Source organism: Echinops telfairi, unplaced genomic scaffold (assembly GCF_000313985.2).
Source record: "Echinops telfairi isolate 266 unplaced genomic scaffold, ASM31398v2 ScPeMD7_2;HRSCAF=8, whole genome shotgun sequence".
In the NCBI taxonomy this organism is placed as follows: domain Eukaryota; kingdom Metazoa; phylum Chordata; class Mammalia; order Afrosoricida; family Tenrecidae; genus Echinops; species Echinops telfairi.
Genome location: NW_022103898.1, coordinates 69426009 through 69440670, shown reverse-complemented (window position 1 = coordinate 69440670; position 14662 = coordinate 69426009). Strand labels below are relative to the sequence as shown.

Sequence of the window (14662 nt, the reverse complement as noted above, 5' to 3'; positions counted from 1 at the left end):
CCCTCCCTCATGAACTCTTGATAATATATAAATTATTATTTTCTTATATCTTACACTGTCTGATGTCTCCCTTCACCCACTTTTCTGTTGTCCGTCCCCCAGGAAGGAGGTCACATGTAGATCCTTGTAATCGGTTCCCCCTTTCCACCCCACCCTCCCTCCACTAGATTCTTAAATATTCTCAAGAGACCTAGGTCAGCAAGATCTTAGTTCTTTATTTGGCATATCATTTCTATAATGTGTTTATCATTTCCTCTAGTGGACATTGAAAGAGAAAATCTTTTCTTTCACAAAAGATTACACTTGGTCAAGTGAAAACAAAAGTGATGTTTCTGATTTTCTAGGTGGCAGCCTCAGGAGACAAATGAAAGCCTTAAGAATTACCAGGATGCTTTGCTGCAGAGTGACCTCACCTTGTGTCCTGTAGGAGTGAACACAGAGTGTTACAGGATCTATGAGGCTTGCTCCTATGGCTCCGTTCCTGTGGTAGAGGATGTGATGACCCCTGGCAACTGTGGAAATACATCATTCTCCCATCAGGCCCCTCTGCAGTTGCTCAAGTCCATGGGTGCTCCCTTTATCTTCATTAAGAACTGGAGAGAGCTTCCTGCAGTTTTAGAAAGAGAGAAGATTATGGTTTTACAAGACAAGATTCAAAGAAGAAAAATGTTACTTCAGTGGTATCAACACTTTAAAACAGAACTGAAAATGAAGTTTACAAATCTTATAGAAGATACATTTTTAGGGACTAGTAAAGGTTAACTCTTAATTACCTTTTTGAACTGATTTTTTAGAACCATTTTTAATACTAGGTGTGTGTGTGTGTGTGTGTGTGTGTGTGTGTGTGTGTGTCTTTTAGAAGGTACTCCAGTCAATCGTAGATTATGTATGCAGTGTGAAGTAAGCTCTGCCTTACTTCCTGTGTACAAGGTGAAAATGTACTTGAAATGTTCCTCAAACTAATTTCCCAGAAGTGGAATGACTCAGCAGTTAGCAGCTCTTCTCATCCATGTACACTCACTCGAGGGAAAGACCTGGGTCAAAACCCAGGGACAAGGGAACAACAAGTGACCCAAATTGGTGGTGAGGTGGGGGTGGGAGACCTGCTAGGGCATGATCACGAGGTGTCGAAGGGATCAGGTATAAGGCATCATCAGAACAAAAAAATCTTACCATAGTGAATGATTGGGGGAGTGCGGAGTGGAGACCCAAAGCCCATTAGCAGGCCACTGGAGACCCTCTTGCAGAGGGGTCTCGGGGAGGAGACGAGCCAGTCGGGGCGATGTAGCAACGATGAAAAATACAACTTTTCTCTAGTTCCTAAATGTTTCCTCCCCGCTCCCACTATCATGATATGAATTCTACCTTGCAAATCTGGCTAGACCAGAGGATGTACACTGGTACAGATAGGAACTGTACAGATAGGAATCCAGGGCAGATGAGCCCTACAGGACCAGTGGTGTGAGTGGTGATACTGGGAGGGTAGAGGGAGAATGGGTTGAAAGAGGGAACCAATTACAAGGAACTATATGTGACCTCCTCCCTGGGGGACAGACAACAGAAAAATGGGTGACAGGAGATGTCGGACAGGGCAAGATATGACAAAATAATAATTTATAAATTATCAAGGGCTCATGAGGGAGGGGGGAGCGGGGAGGGAGGGGAAAAATTGAGGACCTAATGCCGGGGCCTTAAGTGGAGAAGAAATGTTTTGAGAATGATGAGGGCAATGAATGTACAAATGTGCTTTACACAATTGATGTACGTATGGATTGTGATAAGAGTTGTGTGAGCCCCTAATAAAATGATTTAAAAAAAAAAACCTTTCCTCTGCACCTACCCGATGACTCACTCCAATCAAGCCACCATAATGTTCCACTGCCTCAACTCCTCTCAGTGTAAAGTGGAGATAATTGTATGAAAATTAGATTGCTTGTAAATATGGAATAATATATTAAAGTGCTTGTAAATATGGAATAATATATTAAATATCTAATATATGTTATAAACTCCAATAGTAATATCTCTTCTAACCCATTGTTTTCTTATTATACTAACTACAGGGTTAAATTTGGCTAATTTAACAAATCCTTACTTATATAACTTGCCAGGTTGGGAATTTATGCGAACAAATCTCACAGACTTTTATATTACTCAGTGTTAATCAAGTTGAGTGTAGTGCCTGGATGTAGAATTTTACCATAATCCATATAAAATAGGAATTGAAGAAGAAGGTCTGCAATTCTTGTCTAAACAAAAATAAAAGTAACAGATTAAAAAAAGAACTTAGCTACCTCTTCATGAGAATGCTTCAAGCAAATGCTGTCTAATACCTTTGGAGAGAAGTGGCTTTGATTGAGGCCTTAGTGAGTGGCCACTTATCTTCAGGTTCTTGGGATCCTAAAATAATGTCCAGGACATTAGGCTCAATTAATTGCTGGACCTGGGATAAATTCCCATGATACTAGAGAATTAATGTGATGGTAGCCTTTATCTCAGAAGTTTTTTGTTTCTTCATTATCTGAATGGCCTTAGGCATTCAGCAAGTATAAATTCCCCAACATTTTCTCAAGATTTAGAGCTCCCCATGAAGGTCTGGTAGCCTGGATATACCTATGTTGTCTTATTGGAGAGACAGGATGCCTACCATAACCCTATTCCATTCTATGAGACACTACCCCACCTACAGTCCTGTGTTAATCTGGGTTGACTAGAGAAACAAATCCAGAGACACTTGTGTGTGAGAGAGAGCTTTACATCATAGAGCAATTGCATATTTAGAAAACAACCCAGCCCAGTCCAGATCAAGTCCATAGATCTGATATTAGCCCATATGTCTGATACTAGTCTGTAAGTTCCTTTTCAGACTCACACAGCACATGCAATGATGCAGAATTCAGGAAGATCATAGGCCAGTGGAAAAGTCTTGTGGATCCAGTGGCAGTGGCAGCATCTCAGCGCTGGTGTGATGCTCCTCCAGCTGAGTGTAGCTCCTCATCAGGAAGATGAAGCAGAGAGAGTGTGTCCTACCTCCCAGAAGAAAGGAAGTTCCCAGAATCCTTATAAGAAAGGCACACCCACAAAGAAGTGTCATCAGGTTGTGATCCAATTGACAGGCTAAACACCCCTTTACTCTAGACATGAAATTATGTAACTACCACAAGCCCCTGCTGAAGACACACTGCCTTTAAGTAACTATTTTATGCCATATGACTCCCTTTTCCCTCCACCTCAGGTCATCATTTGTTTTTGAGCAGAAGTTTACAAAGCAACCTAGATTTCCATTCAACACAGTGGTATTAGTTGTATAACTATTGTGTTTGGTGACTTCTGATATTGTTAAAAAATTGTAATGCTATCTGAGGAAAACAGCTGGTTCTAGGCAATTTTGAATTAAAAGAAAGAATAGGAACCTGGTAGTCAGCTGCAGGAGCAGACACTGAAAGGGAACAATGGAATAGGAGCTATGACCTAGCACTGGGGCTAGGAGAAGCCAAGACACAAAGGACGAGCTTGTTGTGAAAGCCAAGACTGTCTTCCCAGAACTGCCCTGATGATTCCTGATGCGCTTCCAGCTCCTGTTCGCATGAAGTTAGTAATTCCTTTTCCTTCTTATAGGTAACCTTTCCTTATCCTTCATTCCTCCCCTCCTTGGTTCTACAAGCTGACTAAACAAAGCAGTCTATAAGCTTCACCTTGTAGGCCCTCATTTGGCCTTGACCTTGAACAAATTCTGTTGTAACAGTGCTTCTTTGACTAGGTTAAAAAGGTTTCTGTACTTTACTTTCCCCGCAAGACTAGACCATCTTTTGGATTATGTGGTACTTACTGTTGCACATAAAACCTTTTCAATAATACTTTTTGCAGCTCTAGTAGAGAAAGTGGGTAGGTCATACCAGTTTATAAGAAACAGAGTCCCATTTGCCACAGTTGTGTGATGCATGTAATGCCTTATGTGTGTCATGGATTCTAAAATGGTTCATTAACTTCATATTTCTTTCATGTATCTTTAACTATGACTGAAACCGTATTCATTATCTTCCCTCTATAAATGCACACATACCAGGGATACTAAAAAAACCTGAATTTTTTTTCCAAAACTATGTATTAACATTTTTTTTTACTAAACAACCTTATCACCTTCAAAGTACTCTCCATTACACTTAATAAATTTGTCAAATCTGTGATTTCATTCTTGAAAACATTTTTCAGACTCATCTGTTTGGCTGGCTGACAGCATGTTCTTCGTTCTTCACCTCTTCTACTTTATCAAATAGCTGTCCTTTCATGTCCCTCTCCATTCGCAGAAACAAAGTTGCAATGAGTGAGGTCAGGTGAGTAAGGTGCATGGGGCAAGAGAACCATGCTGTTTTTTGCCAAAAACTGGCACACTGAGATAGTTGTGTTAGCAGGAGCTTTGTCGTGGAAGCAAAATCAGTCCCTTTCTGCCACAAATCAGGCCCTTTTTGTCACACATTGTTATGCAACCTTTTCAGAACCTCTAAATAGAAAGCTTGATTAACCGTGTGACCTGGTGGAATGAACTTCAAATGCACTGCGAGTCAACATTTTCATCCGTTTGGGAAGTTGATGGACATCCAGAACGAGGTTTGTCATCAATCAACATTTCACCTTTTTTGAAACAAAACCATTCATACACTTGAGGTTTTCCCATAGTGCTGTCCTTGTAAGCTATGTTCAACATCACGACAGATTTTGCAGCATTTTTCCCGAGCAGGAAAAATCACAACACTATCTCAATGAGTTGCTTGATGCTTGCCTGCCAGGAAAAATGCATACAATGAAAGCTCTGCCCAGAGGAGCATTTTTCTGGGTTTTGGGGGGGATCCCCTTGTATGCACACATAAACACACACACAACCACATACACCTGTTTCTTATCAAATCTTAATAGTAAATCATTTTGATTAGGGAATTATATCCATAGCCATGCTAGAATAATTTATATGATTAGCTCATTCTCACAGTCATCGAACTCTGACTCACAGTGACTACAGGGCAGGGTAGAACTGTTCCCGTGGGTTTCTGAGACTGTAGCCCTTTCCAGAAGTAGAAAGTCTTGTTTTTCTTGTAAGGAGCCCCTGGGGATTTTGAACTGCTCACCTTGTGGTTAGCACCTCAATGCAGAACCACCACATCACCAGGGCTCCTGGAAACCTTAAATTCCAAGTTATTATTAACCCACCAATTAACCACCAAGTTATTTCCCTTTTACTCCCATCCACCTTTTCCAAGGGTAAGGTTTCTCTACTCCATTCCCATCATCTTCCAAAAGAGGCAGTTTTTCTCATCTCAGGAGGATGACTGAGAACACTCTCATCATCTTCCTGATACTCCAGCTGTCAACGAGAGTGTGCTGGTTTCAGTGGCAGAAATTCATCATTAACTGTCTCACTTTCTAAAAAATGTTAAAAGTTCATCTAAAATTTCAAGCTCTGTGGTAGGTACATAATCTGGTGCCAACTTGAGACTATTAAGAGTGAAAGGGTGGAGTTTAGCCTGTCAATCAGGTTGCAGCTTGATGACCTCATTTGGAGGTGCTGCGGAGATAAATAACTCGCTGAAGATGGGACACACACTCTCTCTGCTTCATCTCCCTGCGAGACATTCCTGTTGACAAGCCACATGGAGCTATGCTGATGGCTCCAGAGCCCTGGAGCTGGAGGAGCCATGTGGAGACCCACGCCAGCACTGTGATCCTTCTACCACCACTGGATCTATAAGACGAAACACACTGGCCTGTTTTCTTCTTGCATTTGGTATTTTTGCATGGCTGCAGGGGGTCTTAAGAGGAACTTATGGGTTAGTATTGGGCATATGGGTTAATATTAGAATTATGGGCTTGATCTGGACTGGGCTGGGATGTTTTCTCAATATACAATTGTTCTTTTATATAAAGCTCTTATACACATTTTAGTATCCATGAATTTTTTTTTCTAGTCTATGTGGATTAACAAACTTTTTGAAGGAAAATGCTATCAAAAGACAATAATAAACAATACACACACACACATACTCTGACAACATAAATCCTATCTATGACAACCTTAATGCTTTTATCAGTGGCATTTTGTTGCCTACAAAAAATTTTAAATCCCAAGACCCTTCAGCATCTGACTAACCTATTTTTCCAACATCCTCTCCTCCCAATGAATGCGCTCATCCTTCCTCCCTTTGGATTCCTTTGTACTAAAGAATGGCTCATGCAACTATATCTTTGGAGCATGTTAATAGTGCTTTTGCTTTTCCATAACAATAATTGATGAAATCTTGCTATTTTAGTGCTATTCAAATTTCCGTTTTGATTGAAATCTTTTTGTAAATCCCCACTGCAGAAATGCCATTACTGTAATTACTTACAATTTAGGAAATTATGAAGTATCATGTAGGAAACCTTAGCTATGATATGTAGTATTAAAGCTATAAAATAATTTGAGATTCAAATAAAACTTTTGAAATATAAAATTTAATAAGGTATCAATGATTCCTAATATAAATTCTCCAAAATTATGGAACAATGGCTGGAATGTTTAATGATAATTGTCTTGGTTTATTGAACATATCTGAGTTTTCATTAATTATTTTTTGGGGCAGGCAACATAATGGTTCCCCAAGGATGTCTATATGAATCCTAGAACATCTTTCATGGCAAAGAGGAATTAGGATTGCACATGAAATTAAGGTCGCTAATCAGATTACCTTAAAGTAGGGAGATTATGCTAGATTATCTAGGTGGACTAAATGTAAACACAAAGGTCCTTGGAAATGAAAGAGGGAGGACTAAAGAGCAGTGGGAGACTCAGCCCTACATAGCTGGTTTTGAAGATGAAGGTAATGAGGCTATGTGCCAAGGAATGTAGGCAATCTTTAGGAGGAGAAAGAGGTAAGGAAATAAATTGTCCTTTAGACATTCCAGGAAGGAATGCAGCCATGTTGACACCTTACATCTCCTCACTCCGTTGTTGCACATCTATAAGGTTTCTAATTTTCGTATCATAAGATATGTTACTAGCCCACTTCTACCTTACAAATCTGGCTAGACCGGAGCATGTACACAGGTTCAGAGAAGAGCTATCAACACATGGAACCCAGGACAAATAAGGCCCACAGGAAGAGTCTTGGAAGTAGCGATACCATGAGGTTAGGGGGAAGGTGGGGAGAGAGGGAGAACCAATCACATGATCGATGTATAACACACACACACCCCACCGAGGACGAACAACAGAAATGTGGCTGAAATGAGACAGTGGATGGTGTAAGATAAGAAAATAATAATTTTATCATTTATCAAGGGTTCATGAGGGTAGTGGAGGGAGTGAAAAAAGAGGAGCTGATACCACTGGCTCAAGTAAAAAGAAAATGTTTTGAAAAGGATAATGGCAACGTGTGCAAATGTCCTTGATACAATTGATGTATGGATTGTTATAAGAACTTTAAGAGCCCCCCATAAAATGATTTATTTTTTTAAATGATATGATGTTAAGAATATTTTTAAATTTATCTTTTATGCACATATGCAAGAGTTTCCAATAGAGCGCTGGGTTAATAACATACTAGGATACGAAGTCTAATGGCAGCCAGGTTTTCAGTTTAAGTGGGGGTGAGTTGTGGAATGCTGAGTATATGCATCATTAACATTACAAAATAAAATGGTATTACTGAAAAATCACAGAAACAAAATATATTAATCATAAAATTAAATGAATCATATTAAATAAAAATATCAAAATGTGAGGTTATTCTTGACACATCTAGAGGTGGTGAATCTATATGCTTCTGAAAATAGTGCTTTTATTGCTCTAATACCCACCACCCCCACTTTACCCCACCCCCCAAAAAAAGAATTATGTCCTCTCAGATTTATGCCAGGTCAAAATAGCATTTTTGGCATCTTCAGGGACTCAAATCATGCTCCTTTTAAATGTGTTTGAGCTTCATGAACAAAAAGAAGTCTGTGGGGCAAGAGAAGGGCTGTAGGATGGATGGAGGGCAGTTTCCCAGTGAGATCCTCAGGACCGCCCTTGCTGCCTTTGGAGAATGAGCGGATGCATTGTTGTGAAAGGAAACAAAATCCATAGTGCAAATGTGTTGGTCTTTTTATCACCAACGTATGACATTTTCCATTCTCTTAAGACTTCTTCCCAGGGTGGAGGGAAAGGGGTAGAAAGGGGGAACCGATTACAAGGACCTACATATAACCCCCTCCCTGGGGGATGGACAACAGAAAAGTGGGTGAAGGGAGATGTCAGACAGTGTAAGACATGACAAAATAATAATTATAAATTATCAAGGGTTTCATGAGGGAGGGAGGGCGGGGAGGTGGGGGGAAATGAGGATCTGATACCAAGGGCTCAAGTAGAAAGAAAATGTTTTGAGAATGATGAGGGCAACAAAAGTACAAATGTGCTTGACACAATGGATGGATGTATGGATTGTGATAAGACTTGTATGAGCCCCCAATAAAATGATTAAATTTAAAATAAAAAGTCTTCCCTAATAAACCCCTGTGATCATCCTGTCTTTTGAGAAACCAAGATTACCTTTTCAGAATCACCAAAACCCACTCTCTCTAACCTCCCTCTAAGCTGACCTCTCAGCCATGAATTTCACTGGACCAGCAGATTTCCTGCACAGTCGCCATTTTCACAGGTGCTTGTTCTCTGGATCATTTTGGTAAACCCAAGATCTATCCCCAGTTACAATTCATTCCATAAAATCATCTTTGTTAGCTTGATATTGCTTAAAAGATTGATGGAAATATTGCTCTTTGAACTAGTTGATCTTCGCACAATGCTTTGGGCACCTATCAAGCCAAGAGCTTGTGGAGACCAAAATGTTTGCTTAAAATTGGAAATGCCAAACCATGTGAGATCCCAGCTCAAGCATCGATGGTAATTCTACTTCCACCAGTTTCTAGGCACCAGTCACAGTTTCTTTATTTGTTGAGGTTGACAGTCTTCCCTTTCTTGGCTTAACTTTGAGATGTTGACTTTCCTTAAAATGCTTAATCCATCTAAAAACCATTGTGTGGAATGAATAGGTAAATAACCTTTTGTTGTTTTATATGGAACCTCATTCTCATAAACCTATTGCATAGTTTCATGATTTGGGAAGAGATCTACTTGAGTTTAGTTACAAATTTGATATTAGCTTGACCACAATGTCAAGCTAATGTCACCAAAGGTACCTTTTTTTTAAGGTACTTCCACAAGTCTGACCCAAGCTGTAGTATTTTCAATTGCCTTCCACGCATGTGAACTTTGGGTCATGAATAAGAAGAAGAATCCGTGCAATTGAACTATGGTGTTGGAGAAGAATGTTGGTGAAGAACAAGACCATGGACTGACAGAGGAAAAGCAACAGATCTGTCTGGGAAGAATTATAGCCAAAATGCTCTGTAGAAGAGAAGATGGCAAAACTTTATCTTATACATTTTGGACGTTATCAGGAGAGACCAAAGCTCCAAAGCAAACACACTGCCATTGATATGGACTCGTGGTGGCCAGAAAGGACAGAGTAGAGCTGCCCCTTCCTATGCGTTTCCAAGACTGTAACTTATCACAAGAGTAGAAATCCCAGTCTTTGTCCCACAGTAATTTTCAACGGGGGACCTTGCTAATAGCGATGCTCCAGGAGCTCCATCAGGAGAGATCAGTCTCTGGAAAAGAGCATCATGCTTGGTAACGGAGAAGGTCAAGAAGAAGGAAAAAAACCCTCAGCAAGACAGATTGACACAGTGGCTGCAACAATGGGCTCAAGCATAACAACAATTGTGGGGATGGTTCAAGACCAGGCAGTGTTTTGTTCTGTTTTACACGGTCTCGATGAACTAACACTGATTCAACTGCACCTAACAACATCAACAGCAAGACAAAGAGAGGTGTATTATTCAAAAAGCTTGTCTGCAGTCACCTACTTATTGTAGAGAGATATTGAAATTCATTTTCTTTGAAAGAAACCAGTGCATTTATGAACATTAGAAGCAATACTTTCCTATTTACCCTAAAATCATATGTGCTTATTTGCTCTCCAATGTGAATCTGCTAATTTAATTTCCTCCAATAGTCCATGAAGGTGCCCATTTTCCTACAAACTCCAATTTATTTTAAAATGTTCTCTAATTTGACTCTCAAACAGTATCTTCATTTTATTTTAGTTCACATTTTCCTGATTAGCAGAAAGGATAAACATGTTTACATATGTTTATTGACCATTTGCTTTTCCTCTTCTCTGAATTGTGTGGGTAACATAATGTAAGTAAGAGATAGGACCCATTTATACAGGACATGCCATATATGAAAATGTAATTGGATCCCCACAGGCCTGGATGGTTTTTATAGGATTTAGCAAATGGAAGTAACTAAGTGAACTCAACATATATATCAAAGTATTACATATAATACAATATTAATAATGATAATTGTCTTCACATTCAGAAAATTTTTTAATTATCGAGGTTCTAGAACTTGTTAGGAAAACATTCTTGGTTTCTGATTTTTTAATCAAGCATTAATCCCATGAGCCAATTTTTCATTAAACAATGACCACATCTGGATTCTAACCGGTTCATCTAGGGAGAAAGAAAAGAACTTCAAGGCTGTCATCTTGATGGTGATTGAATGTATAATAGTATTCAGTGCTTAGGCTATAAGGAAACACACATGAGAGAAAACCACAGGTGGGTAGTGGCAACAGGGTGCTCTGCTCAGGGGTGCTAATGCCACTGGGACACCTATATTACCTACTCCAAAGACCTATCTTGGCCAAAGCCAGAAAAGCCAGCAGCCATCCATTAGCGCATCAATTGTGAAGCACAGAAAGCGAAAAGCAAAAATACTGTGATGCTATTTGCAGTTTCACAGCTCCGTCCTGTGGATAAAGTTTGTATGTGCATCCTGAAAGTCCTCCACATTCCCTTGCTTAACACAATAAAGACCTGCTTCTGTGTTTCTAGTTTGTAACCTAAATTGAGCAAACTATATTTTATATGTAAAGATAAAAAATATGATGTATGTATGTACAGATAGATAGGTGATACGCCAGTAGATTTGTTTTCCTTCTTCTAAATCTCAGTGATGTGGAAATCCACTCAATAAAATATTTTCAAGTGTTGTTGTCAGTTGGCTATTTACTCTTTTCCTCTGAATAATGTACCTCTGAATTCAGTACCTCTGAATAATGGTAGACATCTATTTTTCAAATGAGATGTTCCTATCAGTTTGGTCATTAAAGTGTCATTAGATAAAATACCGGGTTAGCATAGAACCAATTGGAGCTGAAAAGGACTTTAGGTTTTCAAAGTCAACATTCTCATTTTACAGAGAGCCTCTGAAAATTCAAGAAGATGTGTAGTCCTAATTAAATTGTTGAGGTAGTTTATTGTGCCAACCTGGCTGATAAACACATGTGAGGTTAATTGAAGGGCAGAGTGAAGGTCTCAGTGAACCTCACCTTTCTAGTTCTAGGGTCTCTTGCTTTCCGATGGTTGGACCAGGATGCAGCTGCCTTAGCCAGTTCCCTGCTTCAGCTGGCAAGGCTCACTTCCTGCAAGACAACCCTGAGGAGAAGTTACATGGACCTACCCCGATGGAGCCCTGTGTGTGGGAGCAGCCATGTGGAGACCCCTGCAAGTGCTGAGATGCTTATATATTCACTGACTCAGCTTTCCTCCTGCAGTCGGTGTCATTGCATGTGTTTTGTGAGGTGGAGGAGGACTTTGTGGATTGGTGGCGGACATATGTGTTAATGTTGGACTTGTGGGCTTGGGCAGCGCTGGGTTGGAATGTTTTCTTGATGTGCACTTACCCTTTATATAAAACTCTCTCTTATACATATGAGTTTCTGTGGATTTGTTTCTCTAAAGTACCCAGACTAACCCAATTGTTGTCCACTACGTGTCTGTCCGTAGTGGCCTGTCCCAACCTATGGTATTTTCAATCGCCTCATAAGTATGTGAAAGGTAGACAATAAAAATATAAGACCAAAGAAGAGTTAATGCATTATGGTGCTGGCAAAGAATATTGAAAAGTACCATTTACTGTCAGAAAAACAATCCAATCTGTCTTGGACAAAGTACCTCCTGAAGGTCCTAAAAAGCAAGGATGGTGAGACTTGTCCCAAATATTTTGGACATGTTATCAGAAGAGGCCAGTCCATGGGAAAGGAACTCAAGCTTGGTACAATAGGTCAGGGAGAAGGAGGAAGGCCCTCCAGGAGATGGATCGCTGTAGTGGCCACCACAACGGCCCCAAATGTAGCAATAATTGTGAGGATAGTGCAGGAATGGGCAATGTTTCCTTCTGTTGTGCAGAATTCTGGCTTTAATTCAGAACCAGATCAACAGCACCTTACAACAACATGGTTGTTGTAAGGCAAATAGGTAACATAAGCAGGAACTTGGAAGAGGAAGCCATTACTGTGCTGCAAAATTGGTGACATGGATCAGGACTCTGGAAGCAATGCCACCCAGAAGGCAAACACTGGAGTCAGCCTCTCTGGAATTGACTCCTCACTGACCATCCCCTAGCTGGAAAACCTAAATTGCACAGACCTGCTTTTGGCGCTAGGGCATCCTCTCTGTATCGTGATGATTAAATGAGATGGCCATTTGTGCAGTATCTGGCCAATTAGAAAGCACTTAAAATTAACCATTTTAAGGAAGAACATTTCACATAATATCAAAGAGAGAAAAAAAGTTCTAATCAGATACTACATCACTTGAGCTGGGGACTGTCAGACCCTGTCATCTGGCTGACTATTGGTGACCTGCCTTGCTGTTTGCTGCCTGTGCCTGGATAGCCTGAATTGCTCTACAGAGGACTACCTGGCAGCCCTCAAGACATGAAGGACTGCCAGTGTCTCATAACTGTCTCACGGGAGTGAGTTGCACTGAGCCATTGGTACTGCTTTATAATTTAACTGTTTATTTCTTATGTTATCTATCTATCTATCTGTATAAATATATATATAAAATTATTAGCAATCTGGTTTTGTCTCTCTAGAGAACCCTGTCTAACACAGGTAGAAAAGTCTGTCTTGCACTATTATATTAGTATTATATAATTGATCAAACAATATACCATACATTTCATTAAATAGTTATTAAATAAAAAAGATAAAATCTTATTGGAAAAACATCTCTTAATGGGATGATTGGAGCTTTTATTTCTCAGCTGATTCATATTTCCTTGGATGGTTTTTATTAATTTCTAGAATAAGACAGGATTCATTGATTCTTGTCCCATTTATCTTTTTTGTTTTTTAAAAATGTAGGGTCTGTAAAACCTTTCCCACACTCACACATACATACAGTATACACCAGCAGTGTGGCAAAGCAGGTCTCAAAGGAACCTCAAACTACAGTGACACAGTCCACTGACTGTGTCCACAGGACACAATCCACAGGACACTGTTGAGTGTCCCACAGGGAGTGTAGCTCTCAAGTTGAGGCAGAGAACTAGCTAAGGCAGCCACACACTGGTCCAATCATCAGAGAGCAAGAGACAGAAAGATGAGGCTCGCCCAGCTATTTATCTCTTTGCCCTTCAATTAAATGTCAATGTTATTAATCCCACGTGTGTTTATTGGCCAGATTGGCACAACAATCCCGCCTATCACATACATATATTTATATGGCAATACATTGAGGAAGTGGATGGACTTTGGGTCTTTGCTCACGCCCTCACTCAACACAAGAACACTTTGTTCTAACAACCTGGCATTCTGTGATGTTCACTCTCTCAGCATGATTGCTGAAGACAACATAGGTGCATAAGCAAATGTGATGGTGCCCATCTATCAAAAGATATTGTGTCTGGGGTCTTAAAGGTTTGAAGATAAACAAGCAGCCATCTAGCAGAGAAGTAGCAAGCCCACATGAACGATGCACACCAGCCTGTGTGATCATGAGGTGTCGACGGGATCAGGTAACAGGCATCAGAGGACCCAAAACAAAAAAGCAAACAATCATATTGTTGAGAATGAGGTAGGGGTTGGAGAAGAGACCCAAACCCCATCTATAGACAATAGGATATCCCCTCACAGAAGGGTCACAAGGAAGGGCACAGCATAGCACCAATGAAACATACAATATTCCTCTGGTTCCTTGAGGCTTCCTCACGACCCTCTATCATGACCCCACTCCTGCCTTTCACTGTGAGCTAAACTGGAGCATGTACACTGTTACAAACAAGAGCTACGACACACTGAATCCAGGTCAGATAAACCTCTCAAGTACAGAAATGGGAGTAGCAATGTCAGGAGGGTATGGGGAAGGTGGGGAGAGGAAGGGAGGAAGGGGGAACAGATTACAATGATCCACACTTAACTACTCCCCCCTCCCCCAAGAGGATGAACAACAGAAACTATGGGGTAAGGGAGCCAGCGGTCCCGGTAAGATATGAAAATAATAATAATAATTTATAATTTATCAAGGGTCACAAGGGTGGGAGGGAGTAGGGTGGGAAAAAAAGATGAGCCCTCGATACCAAGGGCTCAAATAGAAAGTAAATGTTTAGAAAATAAACATTTGTCAAATTAATTTGTAGATTTGTTGCCATCATTTTCAAAATATTTTCTTTCTACTTGAGTCCTTGGTATCAGATTCTCATTTTTTTCCCTTCCGTCCCCCACCCTCCTTCCCA

The 14662-nt window shown here is 40.2% G+C and overlaps 1 protein-coding gene and 1 pseudogene across 1 annotated transcript in view; both read left to right on the top strand.

The window, feature by feature from the left end:
• Nucleotides 1-1088, top strand: part of RXYLT1 (ribitol xylosyltransferase 1) — a 26034-nt gene extending 24946 nt beyond the window's left edge. The window contains exon 6 of the mRNA XM_004700483.3: nucleotides 345-1088. Within this exon, the coding sequence (XP_004700540.1) occupies nucleotides 345-762 (418 nt within the window). The 3' untranslated portion in view covers nucleotides 763-1088. The remainder of the gene's footprint in view (nucleotides 1-344) is intronic.
• A 13297-nt stretch (nucleotides 1089-14385) lies between these two features.
• The window catches only part of LOC105978410, an 11337-nt pseudogene continuing 11060 nt past the window's right edge, over nucleotides 14386-14662 (top strand).